The sequence below is a fragment of the Chroicocephalus ridibundus genome, chromosome Z, assembly GCF_963924245.1.
Source record: "Chroicocephalus ridibundus chromosome Z, bChrRid1.1, whole genome shotgun sequence".
NCBI classification, from domain to species: Eukaryota; Metazoa; Chordata; class Aves; order Charadriiformes; family Laridae; genus Chroicocephalus; species Chroicocephalus ridibundus.
This window is the reverse complement of record NC_086316.1, coordinates 59,318,886-59,341,324: the sequence shown is the minus strand read 5'-3', so window position 1 is coordinate 59,341,324 and position 22,439 is coordinate 59,318,886. Positions and strand designations below refer to the sequence as shown.

At 44.4% G+C, this 22,439-nt stretch overlaps 1 protein-coding gene across 2 annotated transcripts; it reads left to right on the top strand.

Moving 5' to 3' along the window:
- The first annotated feature begins 227 nt into the window (after positions 1–227).
- On the top strand, positions 228–13,896 carry ENC1 (ectodermal-neural cortex 1). 2 transcript variants are annotated; one of them, XM_063320218.1, is made up of 3 exons: positions 228–550; positions 5,215–7,028; positions 10,739–13,896. In XM_063320218.1, the coding sequence occupies exon 2, from the start codon at positions 5,227–5,229 to the stop codon at positions 6,994–6,996; it is 1,770 nt and encodes a 589-aa protein (XP_063176288.1). In that variant the 5' UTR covers positions 228–550; positions 5,215–5,226; the 3' UTR covers positions 6,997–7,028; positions 10,739–13,896. The 2 variants fall into 2 exon arrangements, with proteins under 2 accessions (XP_063176288.1, XP_063176289.1); XM_063320219.1 differs by lacking the exon at positions 228–550 and adding an exon at positions 634–774.
- Positions 13,897–22,439: the final 8,543 nt, after the last annotated feature.

Genomic DNA, 22,439 nt, shown 5'->3' with positions numbered 1-22,439 from the left:
GGACGCCAGCTGCGCGGCAGGCGGGCAGGGCAGGCCGTCCTGCAGCCCCGGTCGGGGCGGCGCGGGGCCACCTCCGCCCCTTCCCCGCCGCCGGGCGGGACTGCACCCCCTGCGAGAGCACCGCCCGGTCCTTCCCCTCCCTCATTCCCTCCCTCCTTCCCCCAGCTGTCACTCACCCGCTTTGCATAAAGCCTCCCCCCGCCTCCCCCCCCAGCCCATATACCCCCTCTCCGCGCCGCCGGCAGGGCAGAGCTGCGGCCGGCGGTGCCAGCAGCAGCAGCGGCCGCCACCACCCTCTTTTTCCCTTCCTTCCGTCCCTCTTTCCTACCTCCCGCCCGCCCTCCATCCCTCCCTCGGCGGCCCGCCTCCCGCCAGCGGCACCACCTCCGCCCGGCGCAGCACAGCGCAGCCTGCCCGGCCGCCTCTCCGCGGGGACCGCCGCGCCGAGCCGCGCCGAACCGCGCCGGCAGCTGCGCTGCCCTCTCATGCGCGGCGCTGCGCCGCCCGGGGAGGCAGAGGGACCGTCCGCGCTCGCCCGGCAGCCGCCGCTGTAAGTCGGTGCCCGCCGACCTGTTGCAGCCCCGGCGGCGGTGGTGGGGAGGCGGGCGGGCGGCGAGGGGTGGCCCCGCTTTGCCGTGCGGGGGGTGCCGCATGCTCGGGGCAGCGCGGCCAAGGTCCGCGTCCACGAAGCGCTGCGCGGCCGCTCTGCCTGGAGCCGGGCTCCGCCGGAGAGCCGGGGACCATCGCACTTTCTGCGGGCTGGACGGCCGGTGGGTGGGTATCGCCGGTAGCTGTGGGGTGTCTCCGATACGCGGCCGTCCTCAGGAAGTGCCGGCCCCTGTGAGGAAGGCTACTAGCCGCGCCGGTGGGCTTCACCTTCCTCCTCGGGGCCACGGGAGGGTCGGAGCATCCCTGGGCCGGCGTGGGGCAGCCCTGGCAGCTCCCGGAGCTGCTCTCCCTGCGCCAGCACAGAAAGTTTTTGCACGTGGTTATCGCTCTACAGAGGAAAACGAAACGCATTTTAACTTGTCGTGCTGTTTCTTTACCAGGTTGGGAAGCAACCCAGCAAGTTTCTTTTCAGAGACGGAGTTGTTTAGGCGTTATGATGGCATGAACTTGTGTGTGGCGGGGGGGATTTAGAGTTGGGTTTCTTTGTCTGCATGTGGTGAGCGGTAATGCATTCCTAGCAGGAGCAGCCTGTCCTGCTTTCCATCTCGCAGCGGGTCCTGGGAAGCCACTGAGTTTGTGCTAGAGGACTTTAGGTAGAGTAAGGATTTGGCTCTGCGAAACTGATAGTATCGCTGCAGATTTAGCGATTGAAAGCGGTGTTGGTTAAATCGATGGGATGTTTAGTTGATTTCCTCTCCTTCAGATGTCTTGCTGATTCTGAACAAAAACGCAACCACCACCATGTAATTACGGAGTCGTATTAAAATGAGCCTACATCAGGGATGTGTCACTAATTTGAAAATACTTAATTTTTCATTTGACTTATGCTGAGACCAGCGTCCTGCAGAGCTGTTAAGAAGTAGGGCAGGGAGTCTGTTGTTTAGTCTTAAAGTAGTGTTTACTGCTGGGCTGCTGTGACAAGTAGCCTGTTGAAGTGTAATTATAAATCAAAGTCTTGGTTCAACCTCTGTTCCTAGATAAAATCTATATCTGTAATTTACTGACCACTTCTTGTCTTTTACATACAAATATTGTTATTTCTAAGGAAAAAATGCCTGAAGGTAGTTGACTCATTATTCAAGATGAACATTTGCTCACTGACTGTAAATTACCTCTGCTGAAGTATTTGAGGCTTGCATAATTTCCAACACCAAATAGAGAAATCAGAGATGTCATTTATACATTTTAATGGTCTTGTAAGTTTCTGGACTGAGGTAATTGTCAGAAACTGCAAAAGGACATGTTTACAGAAACACTGCCTGTTAGTAAATTATGATGGTTGCTTGTAAGGGTGTTTTGAGTAGTCCATGTGTGAACTCATCTCAGCAACCACAGTGGAGGAAAAAGAGATGCATAGATATGTATCTTTGTTCTGTTTGGGGAAATATGTTAGCTTATCTTAAATGTGAATTGGCATACTTTGAATTCTTCTCAATAGATGACATTGTGGTGATAAAAGCAATGTTACTGGAACAGTTAAAGACCAGCATATGTGAAATCTGCAAGTGCTTTGTAAGAAATGGCACTGCTTACTGAAAGACCAAGTCTGCTGTTTTACTGGGGTGAAACGCTGAGTGCCTTACTCAGTAGCTGTTTGAGAATGGCTCTTATAATTTTTTATTTTTTTTTTACAGTGGTGTTCATTACTATGGATGTGGGTGGGCTCGAGTAACACATAATGATCTGTTCCTCCCCTCTGCATATGTTCTGTAGCTCACTAGCCTCCAACATGCTCATAATAGCAGGGTGGGTTTTTTATGTTTGTCTGTATTTTGTTGTGGTTATGGACTCGTTCTGGATGATGCTAAGCAAGTGGCGCTCGCAGGGGTACAGAGCCTGCTGAAAGATCTGAATGCCTGCGTTTGCAGCCTCTGACGTGGACTTTACCTGCCCTATTTCTGAACTCTGTGTGCATGGTAAAAGAAAGTTTTCAGTATACTCCCCCCACCCTATGTATAGGGGGAAAGGAAAGGCACTGTGTTTCTGTGGAGATCCTGGAATGCCTAGACTGTGGTGTCTACACATTCACTTAGTTGGGATGGAGAGCAGGGGGGGCAATGAGCATCTTTATATCCTGGTGACTCTGTTGTCTCTGATGAGTGGGTGTTTAGCTTCTGTCCTTCTCCCTGGCAAGGAAACCTTGCAGGAGTGGGTCCTCAATGTGAGGAAGGCTAGTCTGTAGAGATCCAGTGAATGCTTTGCACTGCATCACAATAGTATATTATGATGGTGCTTTGCCAGTAAAGGGTTCACCTTCCCATCTGTGTCTCCAAACTGTTTATGTACTAGTATTTCAAGTCATGACCCTTTTTGTAATCCTTGAGTTCCAGCAGGTTTCAACCTGTATATGGTCAGTATAATCTTTTTGGCAATAGATTAAATGGGTAATTTTATTCTGAGATTAGTGCTCAGGACCCTTGAATGCCGTCTGAGTCTTTATTTGCTAGGCAATGCAATTGCATTAAAGGTAACTTAATTTTCTCTGTAAAAGGATTTGTGTTGTGAAGATGTACCAGCCTCCTTATGTTCTTCTGTTCTTAGTGCATTTAATAGGTTGGTCTAATAACTTTCCTAATTAATAACTAATAACAGTCTAATAACTGGTAAAATAACTTTCCAAACTTTTCTGTAGTAGAGTGAGACAGCTACCCAGCCCTGCGGCTCTGAGGGGAAGGATTCCTCTCTCTTTTGGAGGATTTTGGATTGAGCATTGTGTATTGAGCTGTAGTGTTTTTTTTCTTTTCAATCCCAGTTAAGTTTCACCAGGAAGTCATGTTCCAGATTAAAGGAAATGGTCTCTGGTACTTTTGCAGTAAAGCGTCTCTTTGTTCCTTAATTGATGTTTGTTTGAGGGGCTTTTTTGCTTTGACTGAAGGGAAAGGTGTATCACAGGCTTGCTGTTTGATGTGACGAATCAATTATCCTGTACGCTAGCTAGCACAGGTAGCAAGGAGGATGGTATTTGCTGTGCTGTAGTTAATCTGCAGGTGTTGTATATTGCATGTAGACAAATTGGTTGTTCTGAAATTGAGTCCGCTGCCCAGGTTAATCATACAGGGTTTTGATTTTGTTGAAGGTTCTGGTCATAGGAATCTAGAAATATATATATATTTATTTTAAAATGCCTTTTTTTAATTTTTTCTGTCTTGTAAAGCTCTTGTGTCATGGTGAAGCATGAAATGTGGGAATAGAGTTTTACAGTTCTGTACTGCTTAAACATGCTTAGTAATATGAAAATGTTTGAGTCTGTGAGAGAGGGAAGTATATCCACATTAAAAACCTACACAAGTGGCCCCAGGTCATGCTCTGACTTTGAGCTCTGGGTGCTTCCCAGGTAGGCTTTTGCCCTGTTCCGTATTTAAAGGAGCAGCAAAAGGGACTCTGGGCATGTGAATATCATGCTAATTAGGGAAGCTTAGTTCTCTTCTTTCTCCAAGCTTCCTCTGCAGTTTGGGGAGAGAGAAGTGAGATTATTACAGCAGCGGTCACAGCCACAGCTTGCACTGGGCTCTGTATGCTTCAGCTCCTATTACTTGCACTGTGGCTTTTTAGCCATTAACTTTATATGGCTGCCAATATTCCTCTCTTTCCCTGTACTCCATACAGGTTTGGCTTGACTCTTGAATTAAATCTGGAAACTTGCTGCTGTAGTCGAACATAGACTTGTGTATCATGGCAGATAACATAACATTCACCACCACAAACAGGGACTGAATCGCATCGTGTTTGTTAGGATAGGACCTGTCTTGTGTTTTATGTCTCCTCCAAACCTCAAAATGAGCCAATGGCTTGTGCTCTGAGTACCTGACTCTTGAGGTAGCTTCAGAGGCGATGCCTCGGTGACTTCAGTTGATAGTCAAAACATGCTTTTTTGCTGACTCTGCCTGTGTCTATGCTCTATCACTGCAACAGGCAGCCGCTGGCAGAGTTCAAGATGTAATCTCTAAAATTCACACGTCACATTTTTTTAAAGGTTTCACAAGTGTAATTTTATGACTGTTGCTAGGTTTTTGTTTTAAAGTTCCCTTTTTTCATTCTCTGCTGTTGCATATGGAATCATTATACCAAAGGGAAGCTTCCTAATGGGATTAGTAGGGTTTTGTTCCCTGTGCAGCTTTTGACATTCCTTAGGTATTCTGTCTGGTAGCTCTTCCTGCTATGATTCAGTACAGGAGAATGTTTCAAGCATGTGCATGTGTACATATGTAATGAATCAGCTGGTCTGGGTTGGGGAAGGGTGAGAAAATCAGTCCCGGTTCCTTTTCTTTCTCCTCCGACTTACTTGCTTACTGTACTGCTATGAAAGTTGGAGATCAGGTTTCCCAAGATAAACCTGCTCTTGGGCAACGAATTTGGAGTATGTCATTTGTGAAACTCATATTACAAAAAAATAAACACATGCCAAAGGTAGATGCAATTCTCTGTCCACTCATCTATAAATTAAGGCTTTTTTTTCCATCTTATAGTGAATAATAGATACACTTTTTGGTATGTAAAAAATAATAATGAATTTAACTGTCTCATTAATCTTTTTTTTTTTTATAGGTGTGAAAGAAAATGTCAGTCAGCATGCATGAAAATCGCAAATCTAGGGCCAGCACTGGCTCCATAAACATATACTTGTTCCACAAGTCATCCTATGCTGATAGTGTCCTTACTCACCTGAACCTTCTGCGTCAGCAGCGTCTCTTCACAGATGTACTTCTCCATGCTGGGAACAGGTCGTTCCCCTGCCACAGAGCCGTTCTAGCTGCTTGTAGCCGCTATTTCGAAGCAATGTTCAGCGGAGGACTGAAGGAGAGCCAGGACAGTGAAGTCAACTTTCATAACTCGATTCACCCAGAAGTCTTGGAGCTTCTTCTGGACTATGCGTATTCCTCCAGGGTTATCATCAACGAGGAGAACGCGGAGTCGCTGCTGGAGGCTGGTGACATGCTGGAGTTTCAGGACATTCGGGATGCTTGTGCAGAATTTCTGGAGAAAAACCTTCATCCCACCAACTGTCTTGGCATGCTGCTGCTGTCAGATGCTCACCAATGCACCAAGCTGTATGAACTCTCTTGGAGGATGTGCCTTAGCAACTTCCAGAGTATCAGTAAAAGCGAAGACTTCCTCCAGCTGCCAAAAGACATGGTAGTGCAGCTCCTTTCCAGTGAAGAATTAGAAACTGAAGATGAAAGGCTGGTGTATGAATCAGCTATCAACTGGGTCAACTATGACCTGACTAAGCGTCACTGCTATCTGCCCGAGCTATTGCAGACGGTGAGACTGGCCCTCTTGCCAGCTATATACCTTATGGAGAACGTGGCCATGGAAGAACTTATCACCAAGCAAAGGAAAAGCAAAGAGATTGTAGAAGAATCGATAAGATGCAAGTTAAAGATCTTGCAGAATGATGGAGTGGTCACTAGTTTGTGTGCCAGACCCCGTAAAACTGGCCATTCACTTTTTCTTTTGGGTGGCCAGACCTTTATGTGTGACAAGCTGTACCTGGTGGACCAAAAGGCAAAGGAGATCATTCCAAAGGCCGACATACCGAGTCCACGGAAAGAGTTCAGCGCTTGTGCCATAGGCTGCAAAGTGTATATCACCGGGGGACGAGGGTCAGAAAATGGAGTCTCCAAAGATGTGTGGGTGTATGACACCCTTCACGAGGAGTGGTCGAAGGCTGCTCCCATGCTGGTAGCTAGGTTTGGGCATGGCTCTGCTGAACTTAAGCACTGTTTGTATGTAGTAGGGGGACACACCGCCGCAACTGGTTGCCTTCCAGCATCCCCTTCAGTATCCTTAAAGCAAGTAGAACAATATGACCCCGTGACCAACAAATGGACCATGGTTGCCCCGCTGCGAGAGGGAGTAAGCAATGCAGCTGTAGTCAGCGCAAAGCTTAAGCTGTTTGCTTTTGGAGGTACCAGCGTTAGCCATGACAAGCTGCCCAAAGTTCAGTGCTACGATCAGTGTGAAAACAGATGGACAGTCCCAGCCACCTGCCCCCAGCCCTGGCGCTACACAGCGGCAGCTGTTCTGGGTAACCAGATTTTTATTATGGGCGGAGATACCGAATTCTCTGCGTGCTCTGCTTATAAATTCAACAGTGAGACATACCAGTGGACTAAGGTGGGAGATGTGACAGCGAAGCGAATGAGCTGCCACGCAGTGGCATCTGGAAACAAATTGTACGTGGTTGGAGGCTATTTTGGCATTCAGAGGTGCAAAACGTTGGACTGCTACGATCCCACGTTAGATGTGTGGAACAGCATAACGACTGTGCCCTATTCGTTAATTCCCACGGCGTTTGTCAGCACATGGAAACACCTTCCCTCATAATTCTGGTGTATGTTGCAATTACAAATTATCAGGTAAGAAACAGCACCTTTGAATTCCACTGTAATAATGCTTTTCACAAAGCTTTTCAGCAGCAGCTCTGAGGAGGGTGAGTACATTCAATCCAATTTTACAGGTGGAGCAACTGAGACACATATATTCATGGGCTGTTGTAAGCCAGGCACCATGTCTGTGACAAAGCCAAGATGCTGGAAGTCATTTGCCACATATCTTGCAGCCACAGGGCCTTTTCCTGCGTGATTTAGGTGTTGGAAGTGTTATTTTTGCTCAGTTCTTTACTTGTGTGGAAGTGCAGAAAATTTGGAAATTGAATCCTACTCTGCATTTAGATACTAAATACATGATAAACAAGGGTTCGGTGCCTGATGACAGAGGCCAAGTTACTCTGTATATCCAGTAACAGGGCCCCCAAAAGCTACTGTAAATTCCGATCTGAAGCCTGATAGTGAATTCACTTGAATTTCCAGGCAGACAGCATGCTTTCTCTATGCTGACAGCCTTTGGGGAAACCTGCTATCTTATGAAGGGTGTTTTACAGGCACTTCAGGCCTAATTTTCCATCTCATCTAGGCAGCATGGTTGCACCTGCATGGACAAAGGTTGTGTTTGTTCCATTGATATACTTTAAAATACAGACTTTTTCAAAATAGTTATGGTCATATATATTGGACTAGATACAGTGTTGGGGAGACATATAATTAATATTGCTGGCTAAAATAATTACCAGTCTATAGCACACACTGTTCCAAAACAATTTAATTATACATAATGGGCGAAGCTCTTACCGGGTGCAACTTCAGCATTGTATCTTCTTGCAAGCAAGTCTGAATTTGGCCTTTCTTGTTTTGGTTGTTGTGAATTTCTTATTTTTTTTAGGAGGAGGGGAGAAAAAAAAAAACACTAACAAATCTGGGTACTTACACATGCTATTTTTCAAATTTGTTTTTTTCATGCTAACTACTAACTGTTACTTCAACTATTACTATTTTTTCCTTATTTTTATCTTTTCTAGAATTACATCACTTAAAATCAGTCACAGACATTTTCCAGAACTATTAATCTGTGTATTTTGCAACAAATCTGGCAGACTCCTCTTAGTGTTCTGTTGCTCTTTTCCCCCACTCCCTGCTTGAGACTTTAGTACAGAATCACAGTTACCACCAGCCAACCAAACAAATATAGTGGCATGCTTAATCCTAAATAATCCAGGCACTGTGACTGGTAGTTTCTTTTTGGATTTGAACAGTGTATAGCCTAATCATGAAGGCAGGCAAGTTAGAATGAACAAGGCAAATAAATAACAGTTGCAGTAATTAAAAGAGCTCTGCCTTTGCATCTAAGTTACCTAGAAGTCCAGACTGATGGAGGTTCTCCAGCAAATAGGAAGAACAGCTTGTGTATAAAGATTTCACTAGGTTCTTCTGTTTGGGACAGACCATACTTTTTTTTTTTTTTTTTTCTGGTGTCCTTTGCAGCTGGAGACATCTGCCTGACTCTTGCAGTAAACATGAAACCCAAATGTCTTTGAAGCAGAGTAGATAGAAGTGTATACCTAGAAACACAGGGTAGTCATGAAATTCCTTTCTCTGTGATACACTGAGTATTCATGTTGTAGTTGCCTTTCAGCTGGCTGGGAGCTTTGATTGAGTAAAGAATACGAGGCTGGGCCGGTGCAAAGCAGCAGGTCAGTTTGGAAATCTAGTGTGAAAGTGGGCTGTGTTGAGCCATCAGCTGCTCTTGTCTCAGGTGGGTGGTTGTCTTGGGAGACACTGCCCTCCATCCGCTCCTCACTTTGTTTTTCCCGGATTTACCCTTGGGAAAGCAGGGCAAACCCTTGAGACTTAACCAGATCTTGGGTGCTGGGAGTAATCGCACCCCCGAACAGCCAGCAGATGGAAGCCCTGATTTCTGTGCGGCAGCTTCCTCCCTAGCTGGGAACAATGTCTTGACATCTTCAGTTAATTTCTATTATTAACTGACTTTCAGCAGTTCTCAGTGTTATCAGAGCAGCAGTATTGAATGCCCGGACTCAGGTCTGTGCCAAGAAAAATATTGACTTATTCTTCTGAGATTGACTTAATTGTTCTGAAGTTTACACTGCATGAGAGGGAGTGCTTTATTTTGAAAAAGAGTCCTCAGAATATAACGGTGCAAAAAAGCTTTCCTTTGCCCTGCAGTATCTTGTTAAAAGCCATTATTTTAGCTTCACCAACACACAAGATAACTGGCTTAACTAACACAGAAGATAACTGGCTGAACGCAGCCGTAGACTGAAATCTCTCCAAAGCTGTGTGCTCATCCAGCAAGTAGGGTTTTTTTCCTACTGACTCCTGCTGCTTTGTCAGTGGTTGGGAGGGACAAAAAGGAAATTACTTCTGATTACCCTCTGTTTTCATGGCGCTGTGTGGCCCTGGTCTTACAGCTTTTAGGAAGACTTCAGTCTGCTTTGTCCTGTTCCTCAAACTTAGGGCTTTTGAATAGGTTGGGGATTTTTTTTGTTTCCCCCTCTGTTTCGGAATTGTTTATAATATTTTTTCAAGGTCATCCTGTGACAGGGAACATTGTTTTGGCTTCAGTGTTGGTAGTGTGTTTCAGTGGGAAGAATAGCACGTTACGCTGAAGAATGTCTAGAAAATATTAATCAACACTTTTTTTAGACATTGTGAAGATGGTGTGTTTCAAGTCCACAGTTGCAAAATGGCTTGATGCTCTGGGCTGTTATGTAGGCTGTGGTGTTTCCTGTGAGCGTTCCCTGTTGTTCTTAGACATTACAGCTTGAGAGAAATGTGGTATATTCAAACGAACTGTGAGTTCACTGGAGCTCCTTTTGCATTGTAATGATGTAGGATTTGCCTCCTGAAATTCTAGCAGTGCCGTCAGAAATGACTGTGATAAGCTGTTGATGGTTTGGAAGCTGGCATTTTAATACAGCTTCATAGTGAAAAAGCAAAGCACAATCTCAGCATCCAAAGGCTGAATTTCTCATTGAATAATCAATTTTTATAAAGGACTCTTGGATGGAATTATTGACACATGGTACATTGCTGTGTGAAAAGAAATGAGGCAGACTTCTGCTCTAATGAATGGCAGATATGTTTTAAGTAAGGGGATTATATGTTCCTTTCTATATTGTGAATAAATTCAATTCAGAATTCTTCATGGTGAACTGGGGTGAGACACCTTCACCTCCCCTTCTGCTTCACTCCAACCAGGTTTGCCTTGGCCTGGGAATAGAAAAAACTCTGCACTGAGTGTATATGTGGGCTTTTGTGGAAAAGAAGTTGCACAAGGTTATGTTCACTTAAAACAAATCCACAAAGCTTTAAGATTTTGGGGGAACATAGAAATGTCGAAACATGTAGGATGCAGAGCCTGTCACGTTGAACTGTATTGGTCCAGTTTGATTTAGGTTTCAAATGACTAATGATTAAACAGTCTTTCTGGGGTCAGGAGGATGGTTTGCAGAGTCAGTGTAGTAGAATAATAAAGGCAGAATCTGACCCCAAATTGTTATGTTATTGGTTGGCTTATTTATCAGTAGTTGGCGCAGAAACACTGAGGTGGTGGGGGGGTGAGGAAGCTGATCAATTGGATTGCATCCCGAGTGTAGCTTTGAGATTTTCTTTGACATCTAACAAAAATGTTATGGTACATTGTCTCAGTAAACCACTTTAAGTCTTTTCTCCTTTTTTCCTTTTTTTTTTTTTTCTTGCCATGCTTTTAGTTTACTGCTTTATTTGGAGAAGAGAATTGGAACCTCAGATCTGGAGAAATGGTTTTAATGAAGAAAAATCGTTCACCGTCTCTTGCATTTGAAGAAAATCATCTGCACCTTGTAAATTATCTAACCTAGACATGAAGGAATGGGAGGAAAAATAACTGTCTTCAGTGCTTCAGCACGTGGTTTAAATATGAATGGACGAACCTATGATCTGGTCCTTGTGCTAGTAACTGTGGATTAATGCCAATATTAATCAGTCCTTCAAAGGAGAAAAAGAAGAGACAGAACTTCTCTGAGCTGTGCAGCACACAGCACTTGATTTCCGTGGACTCTGCTGTTTGTATGTGAAATTTGAAATGGTTGTCATCTCTCTCTGTGGTGGTTTGAAGCGCCAGCTGCAGGGGAAGCAGGCCAGATCTGGAGCAGCGAGGTGCCGCTGTGAATGAAGATACAGCGGTATTGCTGCGGAACTCTGCTTGCCTGTGGGCAGTGCCCACAGCATCTCTTAGATCCCGCCTTGCATTGCCCTGTGCATCGGGAGTCACCTTCCGCTTGATAAGGAACAGCCCAGTGGTGGAATGTTTCTGCAACAGTGGGGAACAAATGGCATCCCCCAAATGCTCCTTGTTCCCTTTCCTCCCTGTATTTATAAGTGATTCAAACTGTCCCATTCCTGTTATGTTATTTGTTGTAGATGTAGTTATTTATTTTTCAGTGCTTGCATGCTGAAACAATGCCTGCAATTGTCTTCATGTTGCGAGGGCTTGCGTGAATTGTTGTATGTTTTGCACATTTTGTGATCGCTGACTTGCTCTGCTGCACAAAGAAAGAAGACTGTTGGGTAACAGTTGGAGGTGGGAGGGAGGGGTGGCTTCCCGGTCGGAAATGGAAGGATTACAAGGTAGGATCTTAAATTACACACGTACTAAAGGAAGAAGCCATGGAGGTCACTTTCTCAGGCCACCAGCTCCCCAGGTTGCATGTGGTGTGTCTTGTAGATGGTGTCCTTGCTACATTTCATTTGTTGGTCATGCCTTTCAATTTCTAATCTGGAAATAGCCAAAATCTCATGCAGCTCTTTCTTTGTGCAGCTTCCTGATTGCAACACAAATACTGTGGAAGAGCTTCTGGATACCAAGCCCAGATGAAGTCATTGTCCAAAGTTATTTATTTATTTATTGGGTTGGAGGAGGGGTACGTACGATGTAGCCACCTTGAGCTGAGTGAGTGGAGTATGGTGATTCAAGAATAAAAACAAAAAACCTCGAGATAGGTTAGTGATGAAGTCTTAAAATAAAATTAAAAAAAAAATAAAAAGGAAGAAGGGGAGTAGTAGTTTTGCACTGACTGGATTGCCTCATCCATCTGGATTTCAGATGATCATCTGAGTGGCCAGATGTCAAAGACCCAAGTGCTCTGGCAAAATTCTTATGGGGATATAAAATTAATTGCAGACCTCTTAATCTTAAAAATAGCCCTCAAACTCTGCTGCCTTTTATTTTGCTTAGCTAGGTGTGTCTTTAAACACTTGGTCACTCAGAAGCATCAGATACAATCCTGCGAAACCAAACTTTGATTTTTTTAAATAAATTTGTTTCTTACCAGTCTGGTCTTGAGACAGAGATGAAGCTACTCTTTTTCTTCTGGATTTCAGAAGCTTATGTTTCACAGGTGCTTTCTTTGCCAGATCCTGTCATGAAGCATGTATCGTATTGTGTTTTTTTCCTAAATGTTTCTGGAGCCCAGCTTAACTGGCGCATTCAGATACATGGTTGGTGTGTGCTGACGTATAAGTAAACAGCTGCATGCGTGCATGCAAAACAAAAATAGTCACATTGGTGATGCTTGCCTTTCTCTGTGTGACAGTGATGTAGCTGTATTTGTGAAAGCTTTGTCATCTAGAAGTGTTTACACTGGTCACTGGAAGTTTCTCTGTGCTGCCTTACATTTGACTTGCTGTTTGGAGTAGACCTGTACATTTCAGAAATAGAGTATTTGGAGTTCTGTGAATACTGAGAGAACATTGATGAATTAGCAAAGACGTTAGCAGTTTTTTAAAGGGTGAGGCCCAGCTAGATGTGAACAGTTACAGTTCCTCTGGTTAAACTGTATTCTTGAAATGATAGATTGAAAAAGTGTTTAAACCCATAGCCTTCCCCCCTGCCCCCTCCCAGCATTGATTCTTTTCTCTTAGATGCCTTTTAAGCAATAGGAAAATATCTTAGGTAGGGTAGGGCTCCTTTCTATATCCGTGCACTTGCACAGGTTGCCCTGTTGAAGCAAACAGCCTTGAACTGCTGTTGCTTTTCATCTTGTGGATCACTCCTGGGGGCGTGAGGGGAAGGGAGCCATAAAATCAGACTTCCAGCGCTTTGCATGTCCTCTCCCCAGGCGATAGTGGCTGCACGAGGAAACGAAGAACTGGGTTGCCGGGGGCCCCCTTGTTTGAATAAGGGCATATAGGTTCGAGACCTCTTTTCTCCGTCAAGCTGATGAGAGTCCAGCCGTGAAGCCGCGTTGCATATAACCACTTAGCTTATGAAATCTGTTTTGTAGTGCCATGCAACTTCCGAAAGTGGGATGAATTTTCTGCAGCTGTTTTCCAAAGTTGTGGTCTGCTTTCAAGTCCTCGATTAATTCCTGTGTGTAGGCTGAAGGAAGCTGAAGTCAGGGTGGGCCTCTGGCTCTGCGGGGAATACGCTAGGCTCTTGCTCTTTGAATTGATGTGGGAATCCTGGCTAGCTACTTGACCATTCCAGTCCTGCTAAACACCCCACACTTTGAAGCAAATGCAGTTCACAGCGGAGTGCACACAAAAACCCTGGCATAAGACGGGAAGGTTCCTCTTATTTTGCAGGCTGGTTGCTGTAGAAACATATAACAAAGGACAGCCTTCCTCTTCTGGTATAATTGTGCAGCCCCTTTTCTCTAGGTCTGACACCTGTCTGAATAAGAGTGATTAGAGCAGAATAATGTTCCCTTTCCTGGCTATTGACGATGTGGTTCGTGTGTTAAAAGAAAACTGTGCAAGTGAAGAAGTAAAATTGTCTATGTTGTGTCTTTTTGTTTGCTACTACATCTTAAGGTTTTGTAAGACTTGCATTTTTTTTTTTCACAATGTGAAACTGAAGGTCAATAAATTATTAGAGATTTTCTCTCCATGGAGTGTTTATTTCAACGTCATTTCTTCCTCCCCTTCATTCCCACCCCCAAATGCTTTGAATCCCTTATAATGTCCTTTTCATGTCCTCTTAATAAAAGCACACTGACAACATGCAGTTTACTGCTTTGGTTTAAGCTTCTGCTTCAGTTGCACTTCCCTTTCCTTTGTTCTGTTCTGCTGCTGTTACTATGATCTCTATCTCAAAGTTCAGCAGTTAAAACTGGAGAGCCTCAAAACGTTTAAGAACAGGAAATGCAAGTTTGTTGATGCTTGCAGTACAGTTTAGCTAGTGCCTGATACGACTTGGAAGTGGAATTAAGCATCTCGAATCCTTCCTAATCTCAAGGCAAAAAATGCTGGCTGTGTGTAAAACATTCCAGTTGTTCTATATAATTCACACATATAGCCAAACTCTTTGATCTTTTAAGCGTATTTACATTTTTCATGTGTATACAGGGTGGTTGGTTTGGTTTTTTGTTTTTTAATGCTATTGATTTTCTATGTTGGCTTAGCACCTCTCTGGCCTTAAGGTGTTGCTGACCACTGTCCAAGTCTAAAATAACATCGTGCAGGGGCATTCATGCGCACACCCTACAGGTTCAGTTGCTTGGGTCTGCTAAGTACTGACCTGCTCTCCTGCCTTTTCCTCAAGGAAAAAAGAGGATTTTCCTTAAGTGTGCATCCGTTGCTTTGGAGCAAGGGAACAGGGCCTTCCTTCCTTCCTGCCTTCCTTGCTCGGTTGTTTTGGTACCTGTCTTCTCATCCCTTTGCCTATACAGCGCTGAAGGGGAGGGTAAAAGAGAAGGAGGTGTGCAGAGGTGTCAGGACAGTGTGGCGAGGATGCTGATGCTTTGGTTGCTGTTACTAGCCTGTACAATGTGACTTGTGTAACTGAGCACCTGGGTTCCTGGCCCTGGAAATGAAATCGTAGCGCTTGCTTAGCAGAGAGAGAGAGAGAGAGGCAAGGCAGTAGCAGGAAGTGTTGCTTTCTGCAAGAATTAAGTTGCCTGAAATCTCCTAATCTACCTATTAAAATTCCTGCAGCTGCCTCCTGAAAGTCACAGGTTTCTTGGGGTGTTTTATTTCCCCTAAAGAGTCAGGGCCACAGTATTAAGTAAGTGACTTGCAGGCCTCGCCACCGCTCAGTTAACCTGTGTTTGAGGCCTTTGCAATCGGTCTTGGCTGGGGGAGTGAGACACTTATCGCAGAGAATCTTGACATACAAAGGATACTGGAAGAAATCAGCCTTCCCACAGAACAGGATAAGGTTAAATCAGTTACAGTGCCCTTTGCTTGCTCTTTGCTGGACAGTAGTAACCTGGGTGTTTTGGTTTTTTTTCATTGGGACTTCACCAGGGCCTGGGATCCTTACTGCAGCACTGGGTATGAACAGACTGCTGTAGAGTGACTCACTGGTGTCATTTTAGGGTATCCAGTTACTTACTGGGGGACTTTGTCATGGATTCAAACTCTTGCTTGGGCTCTGAATGTGGAAGACTCCTCATACTGGAGGTCTGATGTTTATGGCGAGAATTTAAAATAGATAATTACATTTAGATTTAAAACAGCTGATAATCTGCAAAACAGACACCTGCAAGGCATTGGCTCTATTCACAGTAAGTATGAATAGCAAATAACTTGAATTACTAGAAAAGAATCTGCTTATTAGCACTGAGTATGGCTCCATCAAGCATACCTGGGTGATCAGCCCTGACCTGGGAAAGTCTCAAAGGCTCTGTCTATACTAGTAAATTGGGCATGCCTGGGAACGGTCCCTGTCACAGAGGGCAGCTGGCACAGAAGAGCCGTGAGCATCCCCTCGTCCTGGTAAGACAGGGTGACCACATGCAAGCTGCTTGGGGTGGTCACGGGAATGCTCTGGCTCCTGAACCCCACCTGGGAACACTCCAGCGGAGCGCAAGTTTGCATGGGCCAGAAACCTGCCGGGGCCACTCAAACAATTTAGCAGAACTGATGATCGCCTTCCGCTGCCTGGGAACATTGCTGAGCGTGGTTTAATGTATTGCCATTGCCCCAGCTGGGACGTCTGAGTAACATCATATTTAGGTCCTGGATAACTGGGTGGAAGTTGTCTGGGCCAGCGTTAGTGACATAAATCCTGTTGAAGGCAGAGGAAGGAATGCTGTCTCCGAGTCACCCAGACCTTGGTAAATGGAAAAGACGGGTCCTGAAGATGTGGAGGCATGCTGCTCCTTCAGATGCCGTGACACGAAGCTTTGGAAGTGCGGGGAAAAGAGGGCAGGAGAGCCCACATGGGGGAAGAGCGGTTAGTGTGCCTGAAGGTAGGAGGTGGCAGCGACCTGTGGACTTTGCAGCAGCAGCAGCAGCGTGCTGTCTTCTCCTGGTTTCCAAAAAAAGAAAATGCAGCAGAGCTGTGTCACAAAGAGACAGCTCAAGTGTCCACGTGGGAACACCTATGTGTGCCTATACCCTTGGCTAGCAAATACCAAATAAGACAAAGTTAAGTCTCTTTTGTTTGAAAGGATCACTAGTCCCCAGCTTTACCAGCATATCACTGCTTCTGGCCCTTACGCCTCTGTAAGACATGCATAATTTACTCCCCTCCACAGTGTGAAAGGCTGTGATCTGAAATGGTAATCTGGTCTATCATCTGTGCATGTGGATGCACATAAACTATGCAGAAGCATAAATATCATAGGAAAATTATATGTTTATTAAAATCTTTATATTTATGTGGGGGTGTGGCAAGAAGCAAAGTACAAACTCCCTCAGTGGTAACATATGCACATACACAACAGGACCATCTGTCCCCTATGTGTCTTTAATAATGGTCTGTGAATTTTAAAGTGTCAGTATTTGTCAGAAACTGTACATTGAAATATGAGAATTACCCTTAAAATTAAAAATGTATGTGAGGCATGACTGTGAATTAAAACAAGTGGTTAAATAAATTGCAAATTTCTCTCATAATCATGTTTAGGCTATGCTTCTGGCCCCATAATACTCTGACAGTCTCAGGAAGCCGAATTAGACAATGTGTCCTTTTTTTTGTGTGTGTGTGTCTAGTTACCCTAGAAACCATAATCTTTATCTCTGAAGCGATGGGGAGCTGTGAAGGAGGCAAAGCCACTGGAATTTCTGCCAGGACCTTTCCTAATCCTGCTCTTATTTTATCAGACATTTAGTAAATTACTTGATTCTTGTGTATTAGATGAAGTTCATTAGATATTTTGTAATCACTGTGCAGCATTTTTGGGTCATAGCCTGTGCTCTGATTCAGAGGTAAATTTTATGGTTGACTGTGTTACTTAATTGTGTTATATATTTATATAAACCAGAGTCACAAATACAAATTAAAATCTTACAAATCTGCAGCTCTTTCCATGAGATTTCAACATCTCTCGTCAGATTTCAGCCCAACACCAGGTTTGTGAGGGAGCAAAAATATTTAATATCAGGGGATTTGTGGAAGGATGCAACAGGCGTCACAGCAGAGCCTCCTCAGGTCTCCTGGCACCTTCTCCTGGAGCCACTGCATGCACTGTGCTGGTCAACGAGACATCAGGCTGCCTTGTGAGACCGGCTGTGAAAACTTGTCATCATCTCCTTCATGTTGTTAATTGGCTTGAGAAGGGGTTAAACTATTTACAGAGATGTCATCTCCCAGGACTAACAGAACTAGGGGGTACTTGCCACAAGGTAAACACAAGTGAGCCGGCTTTTTATATAGCTGTGAGGGACAATAGTTCTTTCAGGCAGAGGGTTACTCTTTAGCTAAAGAGTGCTGATAGGAAGCAGACAAGTTTGGGGAGCTGCTGGTGGCAGACTCAAAATGTTGTCCTGCTCCTCATCATCCCTACAAGTATGGAGAGGTACTGAGCAAAAGAAAGATGCAGGTTGGACTTTTTATCTTGAAGGCAACAGGCTTTGTTTTCCATTCCAAAAATGGAAACCTATTGTCTTACAAATACTGGAAACAGTAGCGTAAAGCCTGGGGATCGCTGTGAAGGGACTTGGGCCACGCAGATGTTCTTCTGGGGCGAATGGCCGGCTGGAGTGGCCTGGGTCAGGGTGTGGGAAGCCACTGGGTGCGAGGAGGTCAGTGGCTTGGGGGAGGCTTCCCTGGGCACACAGGATAGCGGTCCAGCTTTCATTTCCATGCCAATTTAGCCCTTGCTTTCCTTCGCCTTTGCCTTTGCTCTTTCAGCCGGTTCCTGTGTAAACTCCTCCTAGGCCCACCGCCCCAGCCCGTACAGGAGCGGGGAGAGTAGCGAATTTGGAAGACATTAGGAGGAAGGGAGGTGAAAAGCTTTTGATGACATTTGCTTACATATTGCCATTGAATAGGGTCCAGGAGCTCTATCCCATGGCCCGATAATCCTGCAGAGGATCTGCCTTTGTCTCGCTCTACCTGAATAGCAGAGCTTTAGCCCCTTTTTCACATGGCTGGCGGCTATTAGCTCTTTGCAGCCCTGTTTGGCACAGGCCTGTATCTAGCTGTTTCTGGTTAACTTTGCAAAAAAACCTGAAAATACTCATGTCATAAGGTAAGATCCGATGTGTTGTGTTAGCTAGTGTTTTGTTAGCTTTAAAAGGGTTAGCCATCAGTGCTGATGTATGCCCTCTTCTGTTTAGCTGAAACATGCCTTTCATTGGTGACCCTGCGCACGGGGTTCTGGAACATTTGGGTGCATGCAGGCGCTCTCGCAGGGGCCATCTCGCGCCGCTCACCACCATCCAAACACCATCTCTCTAAACGGGGGGTTTGTGTTGGCGTTTATGAGCTACTGTGCATTTTAAGCAAACCGATTTGAGTCGAAAGAAAGAGTTCTCTTCTCCCCACCTCCCACCCAAATGAAAATACCACCCCTTTAGGCACAGAGTAGGTAAGTCTGTCTTTCCTCACCTTATGGGTTTTTTTGCAGGTGCCTTTTTGCCAGTCTTCTTATGATGGACATTTGGTTTGCTCGGTTTTCTACACAAAAGTGGAAGTTTTTTTCAAGGTGTGACTTGGCAGCTGCCAGGAAACCCATCTGCTCGTGTCCTCCTGGCTGCAGCATCGCAGCGGGGTGGGCACTGTGGGATGCAGAGAGATCTGCTCCAGTAAAAAGCCTGTGGGAGATACTCTGGGTGTGCAGCCCAGGAGGCAGGGATGGAGGCATTGGTAGCATGAGTGGTGACTGCAGCACCTTGAGAAATACAGGAGCTTTTTTCCAGTTGGAGCAGACCTAACACAAAGCCTCTGCGATGCTGAAGGAAGAGAGTTTCCTAGGGATCCAGAGGAGATTTTATGGGGTTTCTTCAATGCTCTCAGTTGCTGGATTAGCAGCCAAGGCTTCAGGAAAAAATACATATTTTTCTGAGTCACCCTCTTCCACCAAGAAAACATGGTGTTTGCGTCCAAGCACCTCCACTTTGTTCACCTCATGCAGTCCATTTGGGTGTTTCTATTTAAAAGGTTTTTTTATCTGAGGCTGTAATAAAATGTGACCTTATTGATCAAAAGCCTGTGGGTATATACAGTCCATCTCGCTTTCAGGAAAGCGTAGGACACACTCACCTCAAGCCTTTGCCTTGTTCAGGGTTGTGTCGAGCTGCTCCTTGGCGTTGCAAGCCCAGGACTATGGACAGAAAATGGGGAGAAATGACCTTGCTGTAATTGCTGTCCCCGGTGGACAGATGGCTCAGAGCTAACTGCAGCCCCAGAAGCTGACGATGTGGCCCTGCATCCTGACTCTGTGCTGAGGCTCAACTTCAGATAACTATGAATGCAGCTGCCAATAAGCTGAGGCACGTTTTCTCACTCCTTGCAGCTAGTTTGGTTCTTGGAAGACCAAATTGTTTCTTTCTGCTTCTTTAATCCATTTCAAAGTTGCAAGGAGGAAAAATATTATCGTTAAAAAAACCACCAAAACATTAAAAAGTGTGATATGGGCTTCATAAATTCAGAGTTAAACTAGCTGGCTGGTTAGACAATTGTACAGTCAAGACTCATAACAAGAATATTTAAATAAAAAGGTGTAAGAGTAATTTTTTACTTAGTTGGAATAGCAAACAATGGATTCCTTTTGATATCTAAAATACATAAAGACTCTTTTTCCTATTTTTGTTGAGCTATTATGGTTAAAAGCTGGCCTATAAAATGCTTTAGCTTTCCCTCTGTCATCTCAGATACAACGTTTACCCTGCAAGCAAGTCTGTGTGTGCTTAACTTCACAAAGCCTGACTACTCCTGTTGAGTTCAGTGGATTCACTCAGAGACCATAATGTTAGCATATGTCAGTTGCAGAATTGAGGCCCATGCTAACAGGAAACAATTTCATGATGGAGCACTGCAGGGTACTGACATAAAGGGTTGAGGGATGGCCAAACTGTTTAATTTTTCTATTGAGGGCATCAAAAAGATTGTTCCTGTGACAAACAGAGACTACCTGCTCCTAAGAGTGTTTAAACAACAGAATAGACAAAGAGCAACTAAGATGGCTTGGAATATTCTAATACTGAGCATATGAACAATACAATTTTAATAGTTTTAGATTGTCATTGTTAGAATTTTTTTAGCATTCTTTTCTAGTTATGCTATATTAGTTTCTATACAGGACAAAATGCTGAAACATACTCTGTGTTCACTGAAATTTTCCCTGTCTAAACACGGGGTGGGCGTTTAAAAAAAAAAAAAGTATAAAATACTTTCCAGCAGGTTGCCAAGAGCTGTATTGGCAGAGAGGGAAACGGCATTACTTTTTCTTCTCTGAATAAATAGGGAGATTAGCTACTTAGTGATCTTGACAGCCTAGCCTGACAGTTCACAATACTTGTGCAGAAATAGATGCAAAAACCTTAAATTTATTTTTTTCTGCTCTTATGACCGTGACAACTAGTGACCCACCCGTTCTCTGGTGCTGTTGAACACCAGCAGCACCTCTGATGGAGACGTGCTTAGTGAATGTGCGGTTAGCACTGGGCATATCTTGGGATCAGGTGCATAGACTAGGGCTACCATCATGCTGCGGCAAACAGGTGTAACTCTAGTTCGGCATCCTGCGTGGATTAATCACCTTATAAAATGCATGAGAGCAGTTGCAAGAAACCCTGCAGCAGGTACCTGTGGCGTAACTAACCTTCCTGAGAAGTTTCTCTTTGCTTTCCTGGATATGAAATGGTTTCCTTGAAGTCACCTAGATTGAGTACTGCCTCTCCCACAGCAGCCTGTGACTGTGACCAGCCTCAGAGCTACCCTGTCTGCAGCAACCACAGCTCAGGGAAACACTCTTCCTCCAGCTGAGCCTGCAGCAAGGGACAGAAGATCTCAACCAAGGACCTGCAGTCACACAGGACCTGGAACATGGTGCATATAATAGTTTTATAGTTTTATTAGTATAAAGAGTTGAAAATGAGTGTCTATCCAGCACACTCAAGCGTCACACAGTCACTGAATCCCAGAAGGGCTGAGGTTGGAAGGGACATCTGGAGATGGTACAGTCCAACCTCCACCCTAGCTCCCAGAAGGGTCAGCCACAGCATGTTGCTCAAGGCCATGTCCAGTCAGGTTTGAATATCTCCAATATCTGCTACAACCCCTCTGGGAAACCTATGCCAATGTTTTACCACTCTCACAGTAAATTATTTTTATTTATGTTTAAGTGGAATTTCTTATATTTCCATTTGTGCCCATTGCCTCTTGTGCTGTCACCGGGCAGTGCTCTGAAGAGTCTTGATATGACTCCACACTCTCCCATTGGGTCATTGACTACATCTTTTCAATTCATCTGTATTTTTAAAACAGACAAATGTTTCTCTTTTTTTTTTAAAACCATCTGCTGAAATGGCATTATAGTAGAAAGGATGTTTTATTGAAGTTGTTTACAATGAACGTGTATGATTTGCATAAGCTAGTAGAGGCTAGTGATGACCCATCGAACCAAGATTTGGTACTAAATTAAAATGAGAATGATGTGTTATAATATAGCCGATGAATTTAGAGTCTCTTGTGGAACAGGAGGTATCTATTAAATTACAAAATCCATGTATTGTGTCTTCTTTCACCAGGACTTTTACTGTATGAACCCTGAATATATTAACCATGTATGTGAACTTCAGAGATATAGTCTGCTGCTCTACCTCTTAAAATACATTTTCAGAATGTAATAAAATAAGGATTGGTCTTTTTATGATAAGGCAGACACCTAGAAATCAGTATTGTTTTATAGACAGGCCATATCTTTCCAATGAGCGAGGTAGATAATCTCTGAGGTGGGGGAGTTGGCTAGCAAATACATTAAAATATGTAAAGTTTGTAAGGAAAATATTTCTTGTTATTAGCTGGTAAGTGTCCCTTTCTGCCAGTAGCTGAGATAGATTTTATTCTGTTTCAGTAAACATCATGCTCACAAAGGAATTAGTAGGCAATGGGTGTGAGAAGCAGAGCAGGACTTACATAGACCTCTAGCCAACAAAGTACAAAACTTGCTAACAGTGCATTGTTATGGCGCTGATACATTGCAGGCAGAGGAGGTGTTGCTGCAAGTTCTAAAACGACAGTATGAGAGGCTTTGTTAG